This window comes from Suncus etruscus, chromosome 1, assembly GCF_024139225.1.
Source record: "Suncus etruscus isolate mSunEtr1 chromosome 1, mSunEtr1.pri.cur, whole genome shotgun sequence".
Lineage (NCBI taxonomy): Eukaryota > Metazoa > Chordata > Mammalia > Eulipotyphla > Soricidae > Suncus > Suncus etruscus.
This window is the reverse complement of record NC_064848.1, coordinates 1,322,456-1,343,231: the sequence shown is the minus strand read 5'-3', so window position 1 is coordinate 1,343,231 and position 20,776 is coordinate 1,322,456. Positions and strand designations below refer to the sequence as shown.

Genomic DNA, 20,776 nt, shown 5'->3' with positions numbered 1-20,776 from the left:
AATCATCACCCTTACTATTATCATTCTTTATTTTAAGGTTCAACCTGCCCCAGATTTGGTCCACAGACTTCCTTCCAGGTTATTTTTGTTACTTTGATGTTTCCCATTCTGAAAACAGCTTTTACTGTTAGGCACCAGCGAAGGTTATTTTGAAAGGACATAATTTCCTCTCATACTCTCTTGTTCTCTTCCTAGCCTTCCACCTTTGCTATCTAGTTAAAAGTTTTGGGAGTTTTACTTAATTTTACTTATTTATTTAGATTTCAAGGGCACACCTGGTGGTCTTCGGGGAATCACTCCTGGTACTATGCTCAGGAATTTCTCCTGGGAGTGCTTGGGATTTATATGGGATGCTGGGGATTGGACCTGTATCCGTCTGATATAAGGCAAATAGCCTACCCCCTGTACTACCTCTCTCACCCCTTTTTAATTTTAACTCTTTTTGGAGTTTTAGGAGCCACACCCGGTGACGTTCAGGGGTTCCTCCTGGCTATGCGCTCAGAATTGCTCCTGGGTGCCTGGCTGCCAAAGGCTGTTCTCCCGAACCTGGGTCAGTCTCGTAGAAGGCAAAAAGCCCACTGTCCATCGCCCTGACCCCCCTTTCCACTGTATTTTTGTGGGTTGGCACCTTGCTGTCTATTCAGAGCGCGGACACCCGGCTGGCTCTTCGGGGTGTTTTTCCTCGCACTTTCCCTTGCACCGGACCTCAGAGATCAAGTCCAGCCGGCAGATCCCTCGGCCCCGAAGGCCTCCCGCTGGCCACCTCCCGACCAGACCTCAGAGCGCTGCCCAGCCCGGCTGGGATCGCCCTGGTGGTGGTGGTTGGGGGGCAGGGGGGGTCCCGTGCCTGCCTCAGTGTCCCCACCTGCTGCCCGGGGCTGAGCTCCTCGGAGGCGGGTCCCGAGGCCTCGGACCCGCGCCCGGCCACGCCCGCCCGGGCCTCTCGCCACCCCTTTGTGGGCGCGGCCTCCCTCCCGAGCTGCCACTTCGGGGCCGCGCCTGTCACTTTCGGGGCTCGCGCTGCCGGCGCCCCGACTGACCGTGGCCGCCTGCCCGCGTCCGGCCGGCATGGGGAGCGCGCGCGCCCTGGTCCTCTGCGCCCTGGCGGCTCTCGGCGCGCGCGGTGAGTGTCTGGGGAGCCCAGGGGCGCCACAGGTGGGACGTCCGGCGGCCGGGAGCGGCCAGGTCCGGGCCTGCGAGGGCCGCGCTGCCCCGCAGCTTCAGTCGCGGCCGGGCCCGGGCCCTGCGGTGCAGGTCAGGCGGAGACAGAGCCGCCGTCCGGCCCTGGAGAGACCCGGGCGCTGGGCGAGGACCGCAGGCCGGAGGGGGGGACGCGCGAGGTGGTGGGGGGCGAACCCCCAAGAGACGCGCTTCAGGGCCCCGAGCCAGGAGCTGACCAGCTCGGACCCCGCGCGGTTGCTCTCAGAAGCCCGCTCCCCTGGCACCTGAGCGGGAGGTGTTTGGCTTGGTTGGTTGGTTTTGGGGTCACACCCGGCGGCGCCCCACGGGAAATACTTCTGGCCTCAGTGTCCCCATCCGAGATCTCAGGACTCCTTCTGCTCCCCTGGGGTCCATGCTGGTCCCAGATGCCCGGACATCACAGGGACCACAGGGATGCTGGAAGGCAGGCCGAGACTAGGGCGCGCCCTGGGACCCCCAGAATATCCCCCCATCGGGGCCTCGCTTTGCCCATCTGGCCTCTGAGGCAGCATCCACATTTGGGACTCAAATATGGGAATGGCTAGTTGCAGTTTCTTTTTTGTTTGGGTTTTTGTTTGGGTAGCACCCCACTGTACTCACTCCTGGTGGGGCTCTGGGACCAAATGTGTTGGGGTTAAACCCGGGTTGGTCATTGCGCAAGAAGCCCCCTGCCCGCTGTACTATCAGCTGGCTCTGTCCCCAGTTGCAGGGTTTCTTAAGTACCGATCTGGTGCTGCTCATCTCTGAATCACATCCCTATTCCTGGGTCCCACAGTAGACCCCCTGCATTAAAAATATTTGTAAATGGAGCCGGGGAGGGGGGCATCCAGATGATCTGACACTTGGTTGGGAAAGCTGCAGTTTAACATCTGGTGAATTCTAGTGGAAAAAGTTAAGACCTCAACTTTAGAAAACAAAATCTAGAGCTGCCTTTTGGTAAATACAAACCCATTTTCTTCAGAGGTTAAGGGCCCACCTCTCTCACTCCATCCCCAAGTGAAAATCCGTTTTTCTGCCTTCTCTGCCTTACTATGGTTTGCTAAGATGATTGTTGCTATTTGTTTCTGTAGTTTGTATTCCTAAACAGTAGGGGTTATATTTCTAGCTTTCCTTTGTAGTTTTGGAGATCACTTGTGCTTTTGCAGGCTGAATACCTATTCCCACAATTTAGGATTCTAGGGTGGCTTTCTTTCTAGCCCTTAATCTCCCCCTCCCCCCCTTTTTTTTTTCCTTGCTGGATAGTAGTTTTACAGGAATCCTGATCAGGCTGGTGGCCCGCTCTTCATCAGAAACACTGGGTTGACCCCTAGTGGTGGCCTCCCTATCTGTGTGCCCCCCCCCTAGAATTTCTGACACACACACACACACACACACACACACACACACACACACACACACACACACAACTACCTCAGAAGCTTCCACCCATTCTCTTGTCCCATCCCTTCTATTTTGAACCTGCTGGACATCCCAGGCATAAAGCAGCAGATTGGAAAGTCTGAATACATGTTGTTTTGGGCTTTCCCCACAGTGGAGCATAGTTAGGGATATTCTGGGACCCTCAGCAGTGCTGCTGGCCGTTCCCACCCTAGCTCTCAGTTACTCACATACATGGGTACGAGCAACCCTTTGACCTTACTTAGGGACATGCTGGATGGGGAAGTAACGCCTGAGCAAGGAGTTTGTCCATCTAAAGAGGCTTCTCGGGTCAGAAAGGAGACTCCTGCTTAGCATGCAGGAGGCCCAGGTTTGATATCTGCACTGCATGGTCCCCCAAGCACTGGCAGGCATGATCCCCAATCAAAGAACCAGGAGCAGCACCTAGTACCTCATAGAATAGCCCAAAAGACAAACAATTAAGAAATAATTTATGGGACCAATAAAAAAGCCCTAGTCTAGGGTTTGAACTAAGACCTGCACAATAAGCATGATCCTCAGTTCCAAAGGTCCAGCAGAGACAATTGTAACGGAAAGGGGCTTCTGGAAGCACAAAGAAAGACGCTATCCTAGATGCCATCCTAGGTTCAGGGCAAAGACTAAGATCACCAACCACAGAAGACGGATTAAAATGGCACTGAGGTAACAGAACCTCTAGATTCACAAAGACTGACTTCACCATAAGTCCCATCTCAGGATCTGTACAGATACTGAGACCTCTAAACACAGAGCTCTGATTGCATCACCCTGGACAGAGCAGAAGTCTTCCACACACCAAAAAAAAAAAAAAAAAAAAAAAAAAAAACCCACCACCGGGAGAGTAAATGATCCTGAGCAAAGACTAGAGTTGATCCCATGACAGTATACTCCAAGGACGGAGAAACCCCATATCGCATAGGGCAAGTGAATTCCTTTTCGAATAAACCCAATATTTACTGTGCCAGGGCAGAAGGGAAAAAAAAAACCACAAAACCTTGGACATTTATATATATATGTATATGTATATGTATATATATATTACCTTCATTAATTATTGTTATTATTATTTTTATTTACCTAGCTATTTTGGTCGATTTCTCTGTTTGGATGTGATTATTGAAATCGTTGTCCCCAGATATCCTTATTTATTTATTTACTTTTTTTCTTTTCTCTCTTCCTTTTCTTTCAAGAGGGGCTATGCCATGTTTCTTATTTCAAGACCACGGCGTGTTTTTTTTTTGTTTGTTTGTTTTTGGTTTTTGTTTGTTTTGTTTTATTTTGTTTATCTGTCTTTTGTGGTGCTTATCGATATAGCTGGAGTCCTCACTGGATATTTGACACTTCTTTTGGTACTGGTGGAGTGTTTCACATTCTTTCTCTCACTCATTTCCCAAATCGATGATGAGAACCTCTAGAAGGATTCTCCCCATCTTCGGGGTATTAGACTTTTACCCCCAGTTTATATATTTTCACCTTTTCAGGCAAAACCACGCAACTTGAACTAGCTAGCCCTGCCCCCACTTAGAGGGGGAAATCAGGGAGGCATCAAGACCAAACTGATGCAAGACTACTAAGTAGTAGGTTAGATACAAAGGGGACCACATATTCTAGACGCCCTGGGGGAGAGGGAAGAGGAAATGGGAGGTAGGACAAAAACGGAGGTGTAGGGAGGACAATTTAGGGATGGGAATCCCCCCTGATTTTATGTAAATATATACCTAAAATATTATTGTCAACAATATGTAAGCCACTATGATCAAAATAAAAATTACATTAAAAAAAAAAAAAGAAATAATTTAAAACACAAGCTTCTAGACTCAGCTTTGCTGCTACTGGTTGGGGAGACCTTTAAGTGTGCTCCTTCCTCTCTTTGATCTCAGCATCCTCAACGAGTAGAATGTGTAGATCAGAAGTTCCCAGGTTCATTGGACCTACGTACCCCTTTCTGGGGAGAAACAAATTATTGTACCCCTGCCCCCAGAAATCTACCTCCCTTAAGCGAATGAACAGAAAGTGCCCACCTGGGCCCGGAGAGATAGCACAGCGGCGTTTGCCTTGCAAGCAGCCAATCCAGAACCAAAGGTGGTTGGTTCAAATCCTGGTGTCCCATATGGTCCCCCGTGCCTGCCAGGAGCTATTTCTGAGCAGACAGCCAGGAGTGACCCCTGAGCAACGCCAGGTGTGGCCCAAAAACAAAAAAAAAAAAAAAGAAGAAGAAAGTGCCCACCTATGGCACCTACAGCTATGATCATCTCTTTCATGATCATACTTTCCGACTTTTGGAAATGGTCAAGTTAACTCTGGATCCCATATTTATCCACCTTTAGACAAGACCCCTTGGGACCAGATAAGGCCCCAAAAGGCTGGTCAGGCTCAAAGCTGAGCTGCTCTGGTGGGCTTGAAGTCAGAATACATAGGCCTTTGCCTGCAGGGCAGCCCTAGTATCTGGGGAGCTGCAGAGAGGTGGGTGCCAGCCTCCCCCAGTGCTATGAGGCTGTGGCACTGCACATTTGCCCCAGAGCTGCCTCTTCCATGTGAGGGGATGTCCATTGTGTCCCCTACCCCAGAGTGGATGGCTCCTCCCTAGTGCATGTACCAGAGAGACTGGTTGTAGAAGCCAGCTGCAGCTGGCCTGTCAGGTCTGAGTGCAGGGCTGGGAATGTAGGTCAAGGCTCTATAGAACATTCCTGGGGCAGCCCCCAAGGGCCTCCAGCTGCAGGTGGGCTGGAAGCAGCCTGCACACAACCACTAAATACAGCAGCACAGCCGCTCCAGATAGGCAGCGAGTTGGAAAGAGCAGAGAGCGGGTAGGGGGTGGCTGTACCCAGTGCATTATATCCAACTAACTGTCGCCCCAACGCACCCATCTCACAACCTCACACTTGCTCTATCCAGAAGAGGCAGCACCGGGGAAGACATGGTGAGCCCCATCAGGGCGGGGGTCATCAGAGCCCTGAAACTCCCCTCCTCAGTGTCTCTCTTTCCTGTCCCTGTGCTGGCGCGAGTTCTTCTGAGCACCCCCATCTTTGCACCACTTCCCTCAGCACTATCTTTCCTCTGCAAGGCCCTACCTCTCCTTCTCTCCATCTCTCTCTGCTGCCCAATCCTGACATTCACCCAAGATGGACCCAGAGTAGAAAGATGGGAGCACTCAGAATCTCCCCTTCTACCTCAGACCTATCTGGGAGAGGGGACGAAGACCCAAATACCGCAGAGTCAGAGATCTGGGGTTTAAGAGAGGTTTAAGCTCGGGGTTTAGGAACTGAGGAAGAAATTACAAGACACCCCAGTGGGACTTGGAAGCTACCAGAGTGCTCATGGGCAAAGCAATGCCTGAGATTGAACTTGGTCTAGTGCATGCTAAGCATGTGATCGGCATGCCACTTGCTCCAACCGTAGCCCAGGCTCTGAAATTCCCCTTTTTATTATCTAGGACAAGAGGCTGCTGACAAGTGAGGCCCCTGGTTGGTTCCTTTAGGCATGTTGCATGCTGAAGATCCAAGTGTGGATCCCCAGACAATTCTCAGTGAAAGCACCATTGCTCCTAAGCTTTGCACCCTGCAGCCCTTAGTGGGTGTCTCTGCCCAGCAGCAGTACAGGCCTGAGTGGCATCTGCTTCCAGTCTGGCCTTGTTTGCTCAAAAAGAACCCAGGAACATTTCTAGGCAGAAGCAGTGCTCCCAGATAGAAGTGGAAAAAGAAGGCAGACAGCCAGGGCCTGGGGGAGGAGCCAAGAACCATCAGGGCCCTGAGCTGGAGTGATAGTACAGCAGTAGGTACAAGGTGGTACGTACTTGGATTCCTGGCATCCCATATGGTGCCCCCGGTCACCATCAGGAGTGATTCCTGAGCATAGTCAGGAGTAACTACTAAATATAGGTGGGTGTGGCCCCCAAGCAAACAAACGAGCAAACAAGGCATTTGGACCAGGGCACAGTGTTACCATGTGGGTCTGTCTTCTGCCTGAATCCCTTTGAACTTTTTTGAGGGGTGGTGGTCTGGGGAGGCCAGGAAGAAGCCACTACAAATCAAAGCAGGCCAGTGAGCTTGAACCAGGGCTAGAGAATGAGATGGGGATAGCTGGGCCAGAGAAGATGCTCAGTTTGGTGGTCACTCCTTGCTAGAGGGGACGGAGGACTGAAGGGTACCATGGATCAGGAAGCAGAGAGATGCTTGATTTCAGGTCTTCACAGAGAGGTAGGCCTACCTGGTAGTGCCTGGTCTCCCCAGCTGGCCCTCTCTCAGGCAAGGAGAGAGCCGAATCAGGCCAGCGGGGCTGATTCTGTTTTCCCAGGGTTCTGCCGTGTGGCCAACGCAGAGGAGAAGCTCATGGATGACCTGCTCAACAAAACCCGCTACAACAACTTGATCCGCCCAGCCACCAGCTCCTCCCAGCTCATCTCCATTCAACTGCAACTCTTGGTGGCGCAGCTCATCAGTGTGGTAGGTGCATGCGGCTTGCCGGGGTCCTCGTCCAGAGGGGTGGGGAAGGTCTTCAGAGGCCCAGCACGGAAGAGCAGTGGCCAGTAGTCATGCTGCCTACCAGGACTCGGGGCATGTAGGTGGGACATGTGGGTTTGCACCCTGGCATCACCCAGATTTCTGGAAGAGATCCTAAGAGGTTTGGATGCTGTTTTCCAAATTCAGAGGTTGAGTAGTATGCTAACTTTGCAGAGGCCAACTATGACCCCAAACTGTGATTCTTTTTTATTCATTTTGTTTTATTTTTGTGCTGGGGCCACACTTGACAATGCCCAGGGCTTATTCTGTACTGAACTCAAGAGTGAATCCTGGGGGTGCTCAGGGAACCAGATTTAAACCACATTGGATTAATGCAGGGCAAATGCCTCAGTTATGATTCTTTCATCCCAAAGTTTCTTTGCCTTTTCCTCTGCTCACTCTATTGAGGGTGTTGGGGACACTTGGGGGAAGGGGTCCAACCCACATCTGCACTCCAGCTCCACAGTTTGAAGTCACCTACAAACCCAAGATTTCTGTATTGATGAAAGACTTTGACTTCAAGTAACCAAGCTCTAACTACAAATTCCTGAAGCAACAGAACATTCTTGACCTCTCTCAAAGAGCACACAGAATGGCTGTGGGAGGGGAGGGCAGAGAGATAGCATGGAGGTAAGGCATTTGCCTTGAATGCAGAAGGATGGTGGTTCGAATCCCAGCATCCCATATGGCCCAAGCCTACCAGGAATGATTTCTGAGCGTAGAGCCAGGAGGAACCCCTGAGCACTGTCAGGTGTGACCCAAAAACCAAAAACCAAAAAAAAAAAAAAGATTGGCTGTTTGTGTTTGTGTCTGTGGGTGGTGTAGTGGGGAGAGATGTGGGGAGGGACTTGGGAGGGATTATGTAGGGTGTACGTGTGGTGTGTTAAGTAGGGAGGATGTATAGGGTGTGGGGGTATGGGTGTGGGGGTAGGAGTATTGAGGGTATATGTGGGTTTGTGGGAAGTGTTTGTGTGAGCTGTGGGAGTTTGGGGTATGGGCATGTGTGTGGAATGTGTAAGGGGTTTGGGATGAGGTAGAGGGCATTGAGGAGTTGGGGGGTTATGTGGGAGAGGGGGACTTGTTTGAGGGGATCAGAGTCCCCTGGGACTTGCCTCCCACAGTTCCAAGTGAGAAGTACCAACGAGGCCCCCTATAGCCATTAGTCAGGGTGTACAGAGGCTCCATACAGCCAGGAGGCAGGGCGCTCAATGAGGAAGTTTCTGACTCTGGACTGACCACTGTGTCCTTCCCAGAATGAGCGTGAGCAGATCATGACCACCAACATCTGGCTGAAACAGGTAAGAGTGCCGCACGGTCCCTGACTCTTCTGAGCAGCCTTTCCTCTAGGGCAGGCCCTTGGGATAAGGGGCCTGCTCAAAATGGGGCCTGCCTGTATACCCAGGAATGGACCGACTACCGCCTAGCATGGAACAGCTCCCGCTATGAAGATGTCAAGATCCTAAGGATCCCAGCCAAGCACCTCTGGCTGCCTGACATTGTGCTTTACAACAAGTGAGTGTGGGAATGGCTAGTATCCGAGGAATTTTACCCTTGACTAAGTCTTCCCTGAGTCTTGGTTTTTCCTAATAAGTCCTGTTGGACTGTTCGAAGGCTTAAATAAGCCAAGGCAGGCCAGGTCAGTTGGCTCACTGAGAGGTCTCCCAAAATGGGTCCATCCCTGCTGTGTGTGTGTCTGTGTGTGTGTGTGTGTGTTGGCTAACTGAGAGGTCTCCCAGAATGGGTCCATCCCTGCTGTGTGTGTGTGTGTGTGTGTGTGTGTTGGCTCACTAAGAGTCTCCCAAAATGGGTCCATCCCTGCTGTGTGTGTGTGTGTGTGTGTGTTGGCTCACTAAGAGTCTCCCAAAATGGGTCCATCCCTGCTGTGTGTGTGTGTGTGTGTGTGTGTGTGTGTGTGTGTGTGTGTGTCCTCCCCCCCTCCTTCCAGGCCACAGGGCTGAAAAGTGGATTTTTTTTTTTGGTTTTGGTTTTTGGGCCACACCCGGTGATGCTGAGGGGTTACTCCTGGCTATGCGCTCAGAAATTGTTTCTGGCTTGGGGGGCCATATGGGACACTGGGAGATTGAACCATGGTTCGTCCTATAGATTAGCCTATGCAAGGCAAACAAAGGCCTTACCACTTGCACAACTGCTCTGGCCCCTGAAAGGTGGACTTTTAAAAATTTATTTATTTATTTGGTATTAGGTTTTTTTGTTTTGTTTTTGGGGTTTTTTGTTTTTTGTTTTTTTTTTTTTTTGGTCACACCCAGTGGTGGTCAGGGGTTACACCTGGCTCTGCACTCAAAAATCCTCCCTGGCAGGCTCACTGGACCATAGGGGATGCTGGACTCAAACCTCCCTCCATCCTGGATTGGCTGCATGCAAGGCAAATGCCCTACTGCTGTGCTATCTCTCTGGCTCTTCTGGGTGAAGTTTTAACTGGAGGAAGTTAGAGATGATGATGAGCATGTGTGATGTGGGAATAGTAAGATCAAACTCAAGAACAGGAGTGATATCACAATGAGTTGGGCATTTGCCTTGCATGTAGCCAGCCCTTGTTCAATCTCTGACATTCCATATGGCTCCTTGATCCCTGCCAGGAGTGAGTTCTGAGTGTAGAACTAAAAGTAACCCCTGAGCATCATCAGATGTGGCCCAGAAACAAAACAAAGACTAAATTCAAATCTCAGATGTATACTCTCTTAGTCAGACTGCCCTTGAAGAATTCACAAGATTTTTCTGGGCCTTGCTTTTCCCATCTGTAAAATGAGGCTAAGTCCTGTTGGGTGATTGCTATGTTTAAATGAGTTCATGCTGTGGTCCTTTGGACTGATAAGGCTTTTTCGACTCCACGATTACCAGGTGAGGCATTCCTTTTCTGTGGATGGGACAGGAGAGGTGCCTCTAGAGCAATGGTTCTCAAATGGTAGGGCACGCCCTCAGGGGGGGCAGGAGGCTCCATAAAGGGAGGGCACATTTGACCTTAGCAAACACTGTCCTAACAAGCTAAGCCCCGAGTTTATGTTTCTGTATGTGTCTGGAGCTGAGAGTCGCTGTGTCCTGCTTCAAACCCCACTTCAAAAAGCTATGCATTGCAAAATGTGCTCATTGGAGCCATTAATCCAGACATTGCCTCTGATTAAAAAAATCAGCTCAAATTATTTTATATATTTTTGTTTTGCTGATTAAAGTTTTTTTGTTTTTTTTTTTTTTTTTGGTTTTTGGGCCACACCCGGTAACACTCAGGGGTTACTCCTGGCTATGTGCTCAGAAGTTGCTCCTGGCTTGGGGGACCATATGGGACGCCGGGGGATCGAACTGTGGTCCGTCCAAGGCTAGCGCAGGCAAGGCAGGCACCTTACCTCTTGCGCCACCGCCTGGCCCCTAAAGTTTTTTTTTTTTTTAATAAAGATACTATTTACAGTCACGCGGGGAGGCTGCGAAAAATATTTTCTTCTTCCCAGGCGGGCATGACAGAAAAAAATTGAGAAGCACTGCTTTAGAGGGTGATTAGTAGTGTGTGATTCTCCAGAAAGATTCACAACGCTTTAGTGAGTTCAGAGCATAGAACCGGCCTCTCTGTGGGTCTCCTAATTTCTGCTTTATGTCCTGCCCCAGCGCGGATGGGTCCTATGAAGTGTCCCTCTATACCAATGCCCTGGTGTGGTCCAACGGCAGTGTCATGTGGGTGCCTCCTGCCATCTACAAGAGTGCCTGCAAGATTGAGGTGAAGCACTTCCCCTTTGATCAGCAGAACTGCACCCTCAAGTTCCGCTCCTGGACCTACGACCACACAGAGATCGACATGGTCCTCAAGTCACCATCAGCCAGTATGGACGACTTCACACCTAGTGGCGAGTGGGACATCGTGGCCCTGCCAGGGCGGAGGACAGTGAACCCACAGGACCCCAGCTATGTGGACATCACCTACGATTTTGTCATTAAGCGCAAGCCACTATTCTATACCATCAACCTCATCATCCCTTGCATGCTCATCACTTCCCTGGCCATTCTGGTCTTCTACCTGCCGTCGGACTGTGGCGAGAAGATGACACTGTGCATCTCGGTGCTACTGGCGCTCACTGTCTTCCTGCTGCTCATCTCCAAGATCGTGCCCCCTACCTCGCTGGATGTGCCCCTCATCGGCAAGTACCTCATGTTCACCATGGTGCTGGTCACCTTCTCTATCGTCACCAGTGTGTGTGTGCTCAATGTGCACCACCGCTCGCCCAGCACACACAGCATGGCGCCCTGGGTCCAGCGCTACTTCCTGCACCAGCTGCCCACCTTCCTCTTCATGAAGCGTCCAGACAGTGGCCCCCCATGTAGCTCCCAGCCTAGCCAGCCCCTCCCAGCCAGAGCCCCCCACCTCTATGGTAACTCCATGTTCTTTGTGAATCCTGCCTCTGTGGAGTCCAAGTCTCCAGCGGGCTCGGACTCCATGGGGCTCCCTGGGGATGTCCGGCTGCGACCTTCTGGGCGCTTCCAGCAGGAGGTGCAAGAGGCGATGGAGGGCGTCAGCTTCATAGCTCAGCACATGCGGAGTGAAGACCAAGATCAGAGCGTGAGTTGGTGGTCCACCCCTTCAGGAAGGGTCTCATCCATGGGAGGGGCCTCGAGCTTCCCTTTCCCTGACCCCAGGGATTGAACAGCGGGTAGGACATTTGCCTTGCAATGGCAATTTGAGTGGCCAATTTGAGTTTGATCCCAACATCCTGTATGGTCCCGTGAGCTTGCTGAGAGTAATTTCTGAGCATCACCAGGCATAGCCCCCAAACAAAAACAAAAACAAATAATCCATATCTGGGGGCCAGAGTGATAGCACAATGGTAGGGCATTTGCCTTGCACATGGCTAACCCAGGATGGACACAGGTTTGATCCCATGTGGCGAGCCTACCAGGAGCGATTTCTCAGTGCAGTCAGGAGTAACCCTTGAGCACCGCTGGATATAGCTAAAACAAACAAACAAAGAATCTGAACCTAAAACAAACAGGTTTTATTATATTTTCATGCATGAGGGAGAGAAGGAGGTACAAGTCCCCTTCCTTTGTTTCTTTGGGGGTTCCTAAAAGGCAGACCATGAAAATAAGAACCCAGGTCAAGATAGTTACTCTGAACAAAGACCCCAGTAACTTTATAGAAAAAAGAGAGGAAAGGAAGCAGGAAAAGGCAGAGAAATAGGGTCTGGGTGGAGGGCTGCATTCTGGAAAACACCGTGGATGTTAAGGAGAAGCCTAAAAATCAGTTCCTAGGAGGGAGCCTGGCATCTGCCATCATCTACACAGATAGAAAGGCCCCAATGTAAAACTCTTGCTCACTTTGGAGCCAGCAGCAAGATGCAGCTATGATTCTGAAGCAAAGGAGGAGACTACAGGAGAGTTCCCAGAGACTGGTGCTGCCTTCCTTCTGTAGCCTTTGGGCAACAATGAATCTACTAGGTGTAGCTTCAATCCTCTATCAGGCTCACCACACAGACACTGCAGAGTTGAGAAGTCAAGAAACACAACATCGTGGCCAGCAAAACATGCAATATATGATCCACTGGGATGGTTACAATCACATTATATGTAGATCAGGGGTCTCAAACTCTCGGCCCGCAAGCCGTTTGTAGCCCTCCGTACAACATTTTGTGGCCCGAGGCTGGCCTTTAAATACCACAGTATTCGGGGCCAGCGAGGTGGCACTAGAGGTAAGGTGTCTGCCTTGCAAGTGCTAGCCAAGGATCAGGATCGGGGTTAGATCCCCTGGCGTCCCATATGGTCCCCCAAGCCAGGGGCAATTTCTGAGCACTTAGCCAGGAGTAAACCCTGAGTATCAAACAGGTGTGGCCCAAAAAAACAAACAAAAAAAAAATCACAGTATTTGTGATTATTCGCTTATCGAATAACCACAATAAAAATCACATTAGTAAGAAAAAAATCGCATTAAACATTTGCATACCCCGAGCAGTTGCGTTCGGTTTGTGGAAATGTTTAATACGATTTTTTGTGATTTTTTTTCTTACTAATGCAATTTTTTTTATTACGAATATTCGGTAAGCAAAATCCCTTATGTGGCCCTGCCTCACCCCGACTTTGCCTCCTGTGGCCCCCAGGTAAATTGAGTTTGAGACCCCAGATGTAGATCTATTTTCAAGGTTTTCAGGTTCTTTTTTTGTACTACAAAGTGATTAGTACTGGAGTGTAGGGTACTTGGGCAAATTCCTGGAGTGAATAATGCTTCTGGGGGGACATATTTCTAGTCATAGAACGTTGGATGGGGTTTGGAGTGAGGGAAATTTTCCCTCAGTTGTACTGGACAAGGAAGCACACCTCTCGGGCTGATATGCAAACATCCTCCTTTCCACAAGTCCCAGCTGAGGACAACTAGTTATCAGAGCACAGTGAGCTGCCTGAGAAACAAGAAATGGAGGCAGCTGCACTGTCAGAGCCTCCTCCTGCCCAGTGTCCAGGTCTGGGCTCCTGGGAAGGTGCTGGGGTTTCTTCTTTAGTTGGAGGGAGGGAAAAGAATAGATGGGAGAAGCTCCTCCACCCAGTGTGGGGAGCAGAGTTGCTGACAGCAGCAAGTAGGATGCAGGTTCTATCCTGGCCACTAGGGTGTTGCTCCTGCCCCAGGCTCGCCACTCCAGATCTGCAGCCCCGACCTGGGAGGACTACACACACTTCATCCAGCCATAGAGGTTCATCAGATTTCACTTCCTGAAGAGGATTCCCTGGGGTTCTTGTATATGTAAAGCCAGGCAGTCCTGCTGCTCCAACTACAGCAGCCCCCAGATGGCCAGTCTAAGGTGCTGTGTCTTGATTTGTGAGGTCTGCACAGGCATGAGATTTCAAGCCCCAGCCTAGAAGGGGGAACCTCCGCTGGCCCGATCTTCATGGAGGTATCCAGGAATTGCCTTCTTCACCCAACCTCTAGTGGGGGTCAGGAAGGGCTGGTTGCCTGACCCCTGACTGAGCAGCATGTGCCCGAAGTTTTCTTCTCCAGAGCGCTCCCTGCCCCTTTGGCACGCTGAGGCCTCCTGCTTTTTCTAACCCAATTAATTAAAAGGCTCTTGAAAGAAGTCAGCAGAACCCACTCTCCCTGCAATTGTCAGTATTAGCCAGATCTGGCCTACCAGCATGCTGCTGTCAACCCTCCCAGTATTGCTGGCCCCTTGCAGTGAGACGGGGTCTCAGCTTGCAGAGGGTAGTGAGGTTTAGAGAGACTCGTTTTGGGTCTCACAGCAGATGTTGGGCAGCCTAGCACCAGACATGGATCCTTCTGTTGTCTTCAAGATACCTTGCCCTGCTGTGAGCCAGCATACTCACCGGTCCAGTAGTTTCCCACTGGATAGACAGAAGAGGCTTTCTCCCTGACCCAGGTTGGGCCCCCCTGCCCAAAGCCAGTAGGGAATGTTTCTCTTAGCACTGCATCTTCCCTTGTGAATCAGTGGACTCTGTAAATAGCATAAAAGTATAAAAAGTGAGGGGGCCGGGCGGTGGCGCTAAAGGTAAGGTGCCTGCCTGGCCTGCGCTAGCCTTGGACGGACCGCGGTTCGATCCCCGGTGTCCCATATGGTCCCCCAAGCCAGGAGCAACTTCTGAGCACATAGCCAGGAGTAACCCCTGAGCGTTACCGGGTGTGGCCCAAAAAAAAAAAAGTATAAAAAGTGGAAAGGCAGGTGCATGTACACACACACACACACACACACACACACACACACACACACACACACACACACTTGGGCTAGGCAGCTTCGTGTGTGTGTGTGTGTGTGTGTGTGTGTGTGTGTGTGTGTGTGCATATGTGTGCATGTGTCAAGGCTCTAGGGATACAGGATTATCCTGGAGGTACTGTTGGGTCGCTCCTGTCAGCTGGCCCGGCCACTCCTGACTTTCTACCCTGGAGCCTGCTCCAAGGAGCTGATGGATAGCACAGAGGTATCAGGCATCAGGACTTCTAGGTCCCTCTTCCAAGCCAGTGGAGCAGACAGGTCCCACCTCCTGGGGCCAGCTCTGCTTCTGCCAATTCCACATCCCACAGCTGACTCTGGGGAAGGGTGGGTGGAAGAGACAACCTAGATAATGCAGGAGGAGGAAGTTGGATCTTAATTACAGGACTGAATTGAGCAAATTAAGCAAATTAAACAGCGGGATTTCCAGGGGCTCTGCAGGCACCAGAGGCTTCCAAGCTCCACAGGCCTCAAACCTTCGTTGGGATAAACCTCAGGCAGGAATATGGGGGGTGCAAATGAGAGAAGGCACTTGTGACCCTCCATCCCCAGACTCCTTATTTATGATTTATTTTGGTTTCAGAGTCCCCCAAGTGTGAGGGGGATAATCTCAACTTTCCTGTGGTACCCAGATTCTTGTGGCTCTGCTGGGAGGAGGTCACAGAAGATATGCACCAGTGTCCCCCTGACCCACTGAGATTTAACCCCTCCAAGTTGTGAAAGGCCAATGATGCCACTGGGCAAAGTGACGATCTGGCTGGAAGGGGGCCCCCGGATGGTTCCCTGTAACTTTGCTCTCTACCTGCAGGTGGTCGAAGACTGGAAATATGTGGCCATGGTGGTTGACCGGCTCTTCCTGTGGGTGTTTGTGGTCGTGTGTGTGCTCGGCACCGGGGGGCTCTTCCTGCCTCCCCTCTTTCAGACCCACAAACCTCCAGAGCAACCCTAGGCTGCCCGGGTTGGAGAAGATGATGGCCCCTGCCAAGTCTGAAATAGTGAGAACTGTGATCAACAGCCCTTCCCAGGGCCCTGCGAGGGAGGGGAGAGGCTGGGTGGGTGCCTGGGCCTTGGAGGAACCTTTGGAAACCCTGGCATGAAACTGCTTGGTGTAGTTCATTCGTCCAGCAGAGGGAAGACCCCTTCCCCTGTTGCCTTCACCCTCTTGGCTGCCGCTCAGCGCCCCCAGTCCCCACTGCCTTCCAAGTATCTGCTCACCCTTCTTCCCTAAACCTCTCCAGATCCCCCTTCCTTCCGTGACCCTCCTCTAGGGTGTCTTCCTTCGTTAACTCTTCTAAAATCTTTCCACAGGCCACCTTCCTACGCCCCTCCATGCCTGAGGTTCTGGGCCATGTGTGAACTGGCCTCACACCTGTGTCTGTCCTGCACAGGGCTTAGCACTGCAGTGGGAGATCAATAAACTCAATAAACTTTTGCTCAATGAGTGAGTGGCTCCACTTCCTCCTTCAAACTCTGGTGCCCCTACCCCTTAGCACTGAACTCCACTCCTTCACAGATGCCCCATGCAAGGTGCCCAGTGGGAGGGTGAAGAACACTTTTTCCTAATCCTGTTAAATGAAATTGATCGGATATATATTCCTTATTCCTTTCTGAGCACACTTCCACCATATCTAGCTCACTGATTCTGGTTTTAGTTTGCTTCTGGGGCCAAAGTGATAGTACAGTGGGAAGGTTATTTGTCTTGCATATGGCCTGCCCAGGTTTGATTCCTAGCACCCAGACAGTTCTGGAGCCTGCCAAGAATGATTCTTAAGTGCAGAGCCAGGAGTAAGCGTAAGCCGAGATGTGGCCTAAGAACAAAACAAACAGAAACAATCTGCTTCTCCCTAGTGGCTAGTAATGTTGATTGTTTCTTCATGTGTCTTTATTCATTTTAAATGAATAAAAGGCTTCTTTTTAGTAAGAGAAGGTAAAAGGCTTCTTTTTAGTTTTGTTTTGTTTGGGGGCTATACCTAGTGGAACTCAGTAGTTACTCCTGAGTCTGTGCTGAGAAATCACTCGTGGTGGTGTTCAGGCGACGATATGGGATACTGGAGATTAAACCTGGCTTGGCCGCAATACTAAGTAAAGGCTTACCCACTGTGCTATCACTCCATCCCCAATACTTCATTATTCTTGTCCTTTTTATTTGTTTCAGTTTTGGACTCACACCGAGTAGTTCTTACAGGGAGAGCCATGCAATGCTGTGGAATCAAACTAGGCCTTCTACATCCAACGCATGTAATAGTACTGAACCACCTGTCCAGCCCTCTTTTGCTTGGATTTAGCTTTCTTACTATTGAGTTCCTAAGAACCATTTTAGTAAGGTCTGATGCAGGCATCATATTATTCACCCTCTTGAGGGGGAGCTCCTGACGGTGCTGTATTCAGTCCAGCAGGGTGACAAACATCACTGTTGGAATAGAGATGCGAGAACAATGGTAATGCCCAGAATCAAACCCAGGGCCTTCTTCTTTTTTTTTTTTCCTTTTTAAAATAATTTTATTTTACTCACGAGAGTGTACAATTTTACAGTATTGTTGATGCATTGTTTTGTTTTGTTTTGTTTTGTTTTTTAATTATGAGAACAAGGGTGCAAAGAAAGAGGACAAGGTAAAGTTACAGTGGAAGGACAATCACCCATAACAATTCTCAGAAGTCCCCTTGCTGATATCTTAACTTTGAAATTTCAGCCAAAGAACATTAAGATAAATAAGACAGAATCCATGTACAATTACTTTGTCCCTCAAGTCCCCAGATTGTAACACATTATAATATTTCTTAACAGTACACAAAGCAATCTAAAGCCATAAAACTTACGTAACTCCTTAAATATTACAGGCATAGTATTTTCTTACATTTCCATATACATGCATATTAGCTTACGTTAACCTCAAATTTTAAGTGAGTTCTTTTTAAGGATTAGAGTCAAAGGAGCACAGTAAAAATGGTGTTAGAGTGGCAATTGTTGTTTGCATAGGCCCACCAAAATATGAGGGACATGGAAAGAAATAACCTTGGCCTAAGTACAAAGAGACCAGACCCCTGAAGTTTCCTGGCACAAGACCAAGTCTAGGCTCCAGGCAAGCTAGATCGTCCAATCCAATACATTGTCTGTAGTGCCAACACACTTTTATTTTTCACACAGTCTCTGTTGTTGGTATCATGTTTCTGTATTAAAGATCCTGGAATCTGCATATCTTACATTGAAGTCAGGATGTGGAGCGTCCTCTCCTTTCACCTCACAATCAAAGGGCAATGCAGGGAGCCCTGTCCTGTAAGCAGGTCATTGTTGTTGTTAAGTCTTCTCAGTGTTAAGGGAAGTCTCTTTTGAGCAGGTCAAAGTCTGAGCAGTGTAGGTCTTCCGTGGTAGAGGATTGCTTCCAGGTGATGTTATAGACCAGCCTGGAGGTTTCGTGGATGGCTTCCCTGGTTCAGGGGAGAATGGATTATGCCCTTTCTTCTGAGGTCTGTGCCAGGTCGTTATGTCAATGTTCAGGGTGTAAGGTCCCTCTGCACTACAAGATTTGTGTGTTCCAATCTCTATCAGATAGGATCTTATTTGTATGTATAGTATTTTCCCATTTTAATGTGCCTATGCAAATAAGAAGCAATGCCACGTGGTGTTATTGGCGCATATGGGGGCCATAAGAACAATTCCAATGATTCCCATGACATGGTTCAATCATAAGAATTAAACTGGGGGACTCTTCCACCAAAATTCCTTGTTAAACAGCTCAAAAAGAGAAGATAAAAAGTGGTTAGAATCATCACTGTATAAGACAAAATTTAGTAAGAATTATAGCTGGGGGCCGGAGAGATAGCATGGAGGTAAGGCATTTGCCTTTCATGCAGGAGGTCATCGGTTCGAATCCCGGCGCCCCATATGGTTCCCTGTGCCTGCCAGGAGCAATTTCTGAGCCTGGAGCCAGAAATAACCCCTGAGCACTGCCGGGTGTGACCCAAAAACCACACACACACACACACAAAAAAAAGAATTATAGCTGTCCAAAAAAAAACCACAAAATATTCTAAAGAAATACGTGTCCATTTTATGTATCTTGAAACAGTTTGGGGTTGTCACACACAATGCACAGCTTTGGACTGTGATTAGGATTGTACACTACTGAAGTTAAAAAGAGTAATGTAGGTTAGTGATGTTTGAGAGGGGGTTAGAGAGTTAAGGAGTAAAAAAGAGCTTTGTATGGGTGTGGGAAAGGGCAGAATACAAAATGAACATTCTGTATATGCAAAACATAACATAAGAATAAGGAATATTCTGAATACATGAAGTACATGAAGTACGCGCGGGGGCGTGAGCCCCCGCGTGGTTCTGTAGTTTTTGGATGCCTAGGGAGGAATTTCTCACCCCCTCCCCCCAGGGCCCGATTAACCAGGCGTGGCCCTGAAGACCCGCCTGGTGTGGGGGGAATCTTGTTCACCTGGACCAAGTGGTCAGCCCAGGGGTCCTATGGCTAGCTGTCCTGCCCAGAGCCCCCAACATACCAGGCAAAGACACCCAGAAATCCTGGCATGCGGAGTGTTCTGAGCCCAGCCGAGCCTCTGTAGTTTTTGGATGCCTAGGGAGGAATTTCTCCCCCCCCTCCCCCCAGGGCCCAATTAACCAGGCATGTCCTTGAAGACCCACCAGGTTTGGGGGACCTTGGACCCCTGGACTAGGTGGTCAGCCCAGGGGGCCTGTGGCTAGCTGTCCTGCCCAGAGCCCCAACATACCAGGCAAAGACACCCAGAAATCCTGGCATGCGGAGTGCTCTGAGCCCAGCCGAGCCTCTGTAGTTTTTGGATGCCTAGGGAGGAATTCCCCAGGGCCTTCTACCACTTGAGTCACATCACCATCTAGCAAATGCACTCATTTTATTATTTTTGGTTGTTTTCATTTGGGGACCACAATCTGCACTCAGGGATCAGTCCTGGCAGTACTTGGGACCATATGGGATGCTGAGGATCAAACATAGTTTGGCTGTGTGCAAGGCAAGTGCCTTACCTGCTGTACTATCCCTCTGGCCTTTTTATTTGCTTTTATAATTTTTTTTTTTTTGGTTTTTGGTTTTTGGTTTTTGGGCCACACCCGGCGGTGCTCAGGGGTTGCTCCTGGCTGTCTGCTCAGAAATAGCTCTGGCAGGTACGGGGGACCCTATGGGACACCGGGATTCGAACCAACCACCTTTGGTCCTGGATCGGCTGCTTGCAAGGCAAACGCCGCTGTGCTATCTCTCCGGGCCCTTTTTTTTATAAATATTTAAGCACCATGATTACAAGCATGTTTGTAGTTGGGTTTCAGTCATAAACAGAATACCCCCCCCACTTCACCAGTGCAACATCCCCACCACATCTCCTGCCCCTGCCTGTATTCATGACAGGCATTCTACTTCTCTCATTCTTTAACATTGTCATGCTAGTGTTAGTGTAGTTATTTCCCTAACAGCCTTCACCACTCTTTGTGATGTGCTTCAAATTGTGAGCCGGTCCTTCCGACCCTTCCAACCCTTAACTCTATTGTCTCTGGGCCTTATTACAGTAATGTCTTTAATTTTTCTTAAAACCCATAGATGAGTGAGACTATTCTGTGTCTTTCTCCCTCTGACTTATTTCACTCAACATAATAGATTCCATGTACATTCATGTATAGGAAAATTTCATGACTTCATCTTTCCTGATGGCTAATATACCCTCTGGCCTTTTTATTATTTTTGCTGTACCCAGAGGTGTTGAGGAACCATGCCTGGCCATGATCAGGGGATTATATGCAATGCTGGGGGGTTTAATCAGATTCATGGCCATAGTTGCATGTAAGGCAAGCATCTTTTTTTTTTTTTTTTTGGTTTTTCAGCCACACCTGTTTGATGCTCAGGGGTTATTCCTGGCTAAGTGTTCAGAAATTGCCCCTGGCTTGGGGGGACCATATGGGACTCCGGGGATGGAACCGTGGTCCTG

At 49.6% G+C, this 20,776-nt stretch overlaps 1 protein-coding gene across 1 annotated transcript; it reads left to right on the top strand.

The window, feature by feature from the left end:
- Positions 1-1,054: 1,054 nt before the first annotated feature.
- On the top strand, positions 1,055-15,960 carry CHRNB4 (cholinergic receptor nicotinic beta 4 subunit). Its single transcript, XM_049777904.1, has 6 exons — positions 1,055-1,123; positions 6,910-7,058; positions 8,369-8,413; positions 8,518-8,627; positions 10,731-11,676; positions 15,633-15,960. Exons 1-6 carry the CDS (start codon positions 1,069-1,071, stop codon positions 15,771-15,773), a joined length of 1,446 nt encoding a protein of 481 aa, XP_049633861.1. The 5' UTR covers positions 1,055-1,068; the 3' UTR covers positions 15,774-15,960.
- The last annotated feature ends 4,816 nt before the right edge of the window (positions 15,961-20,776 follow it).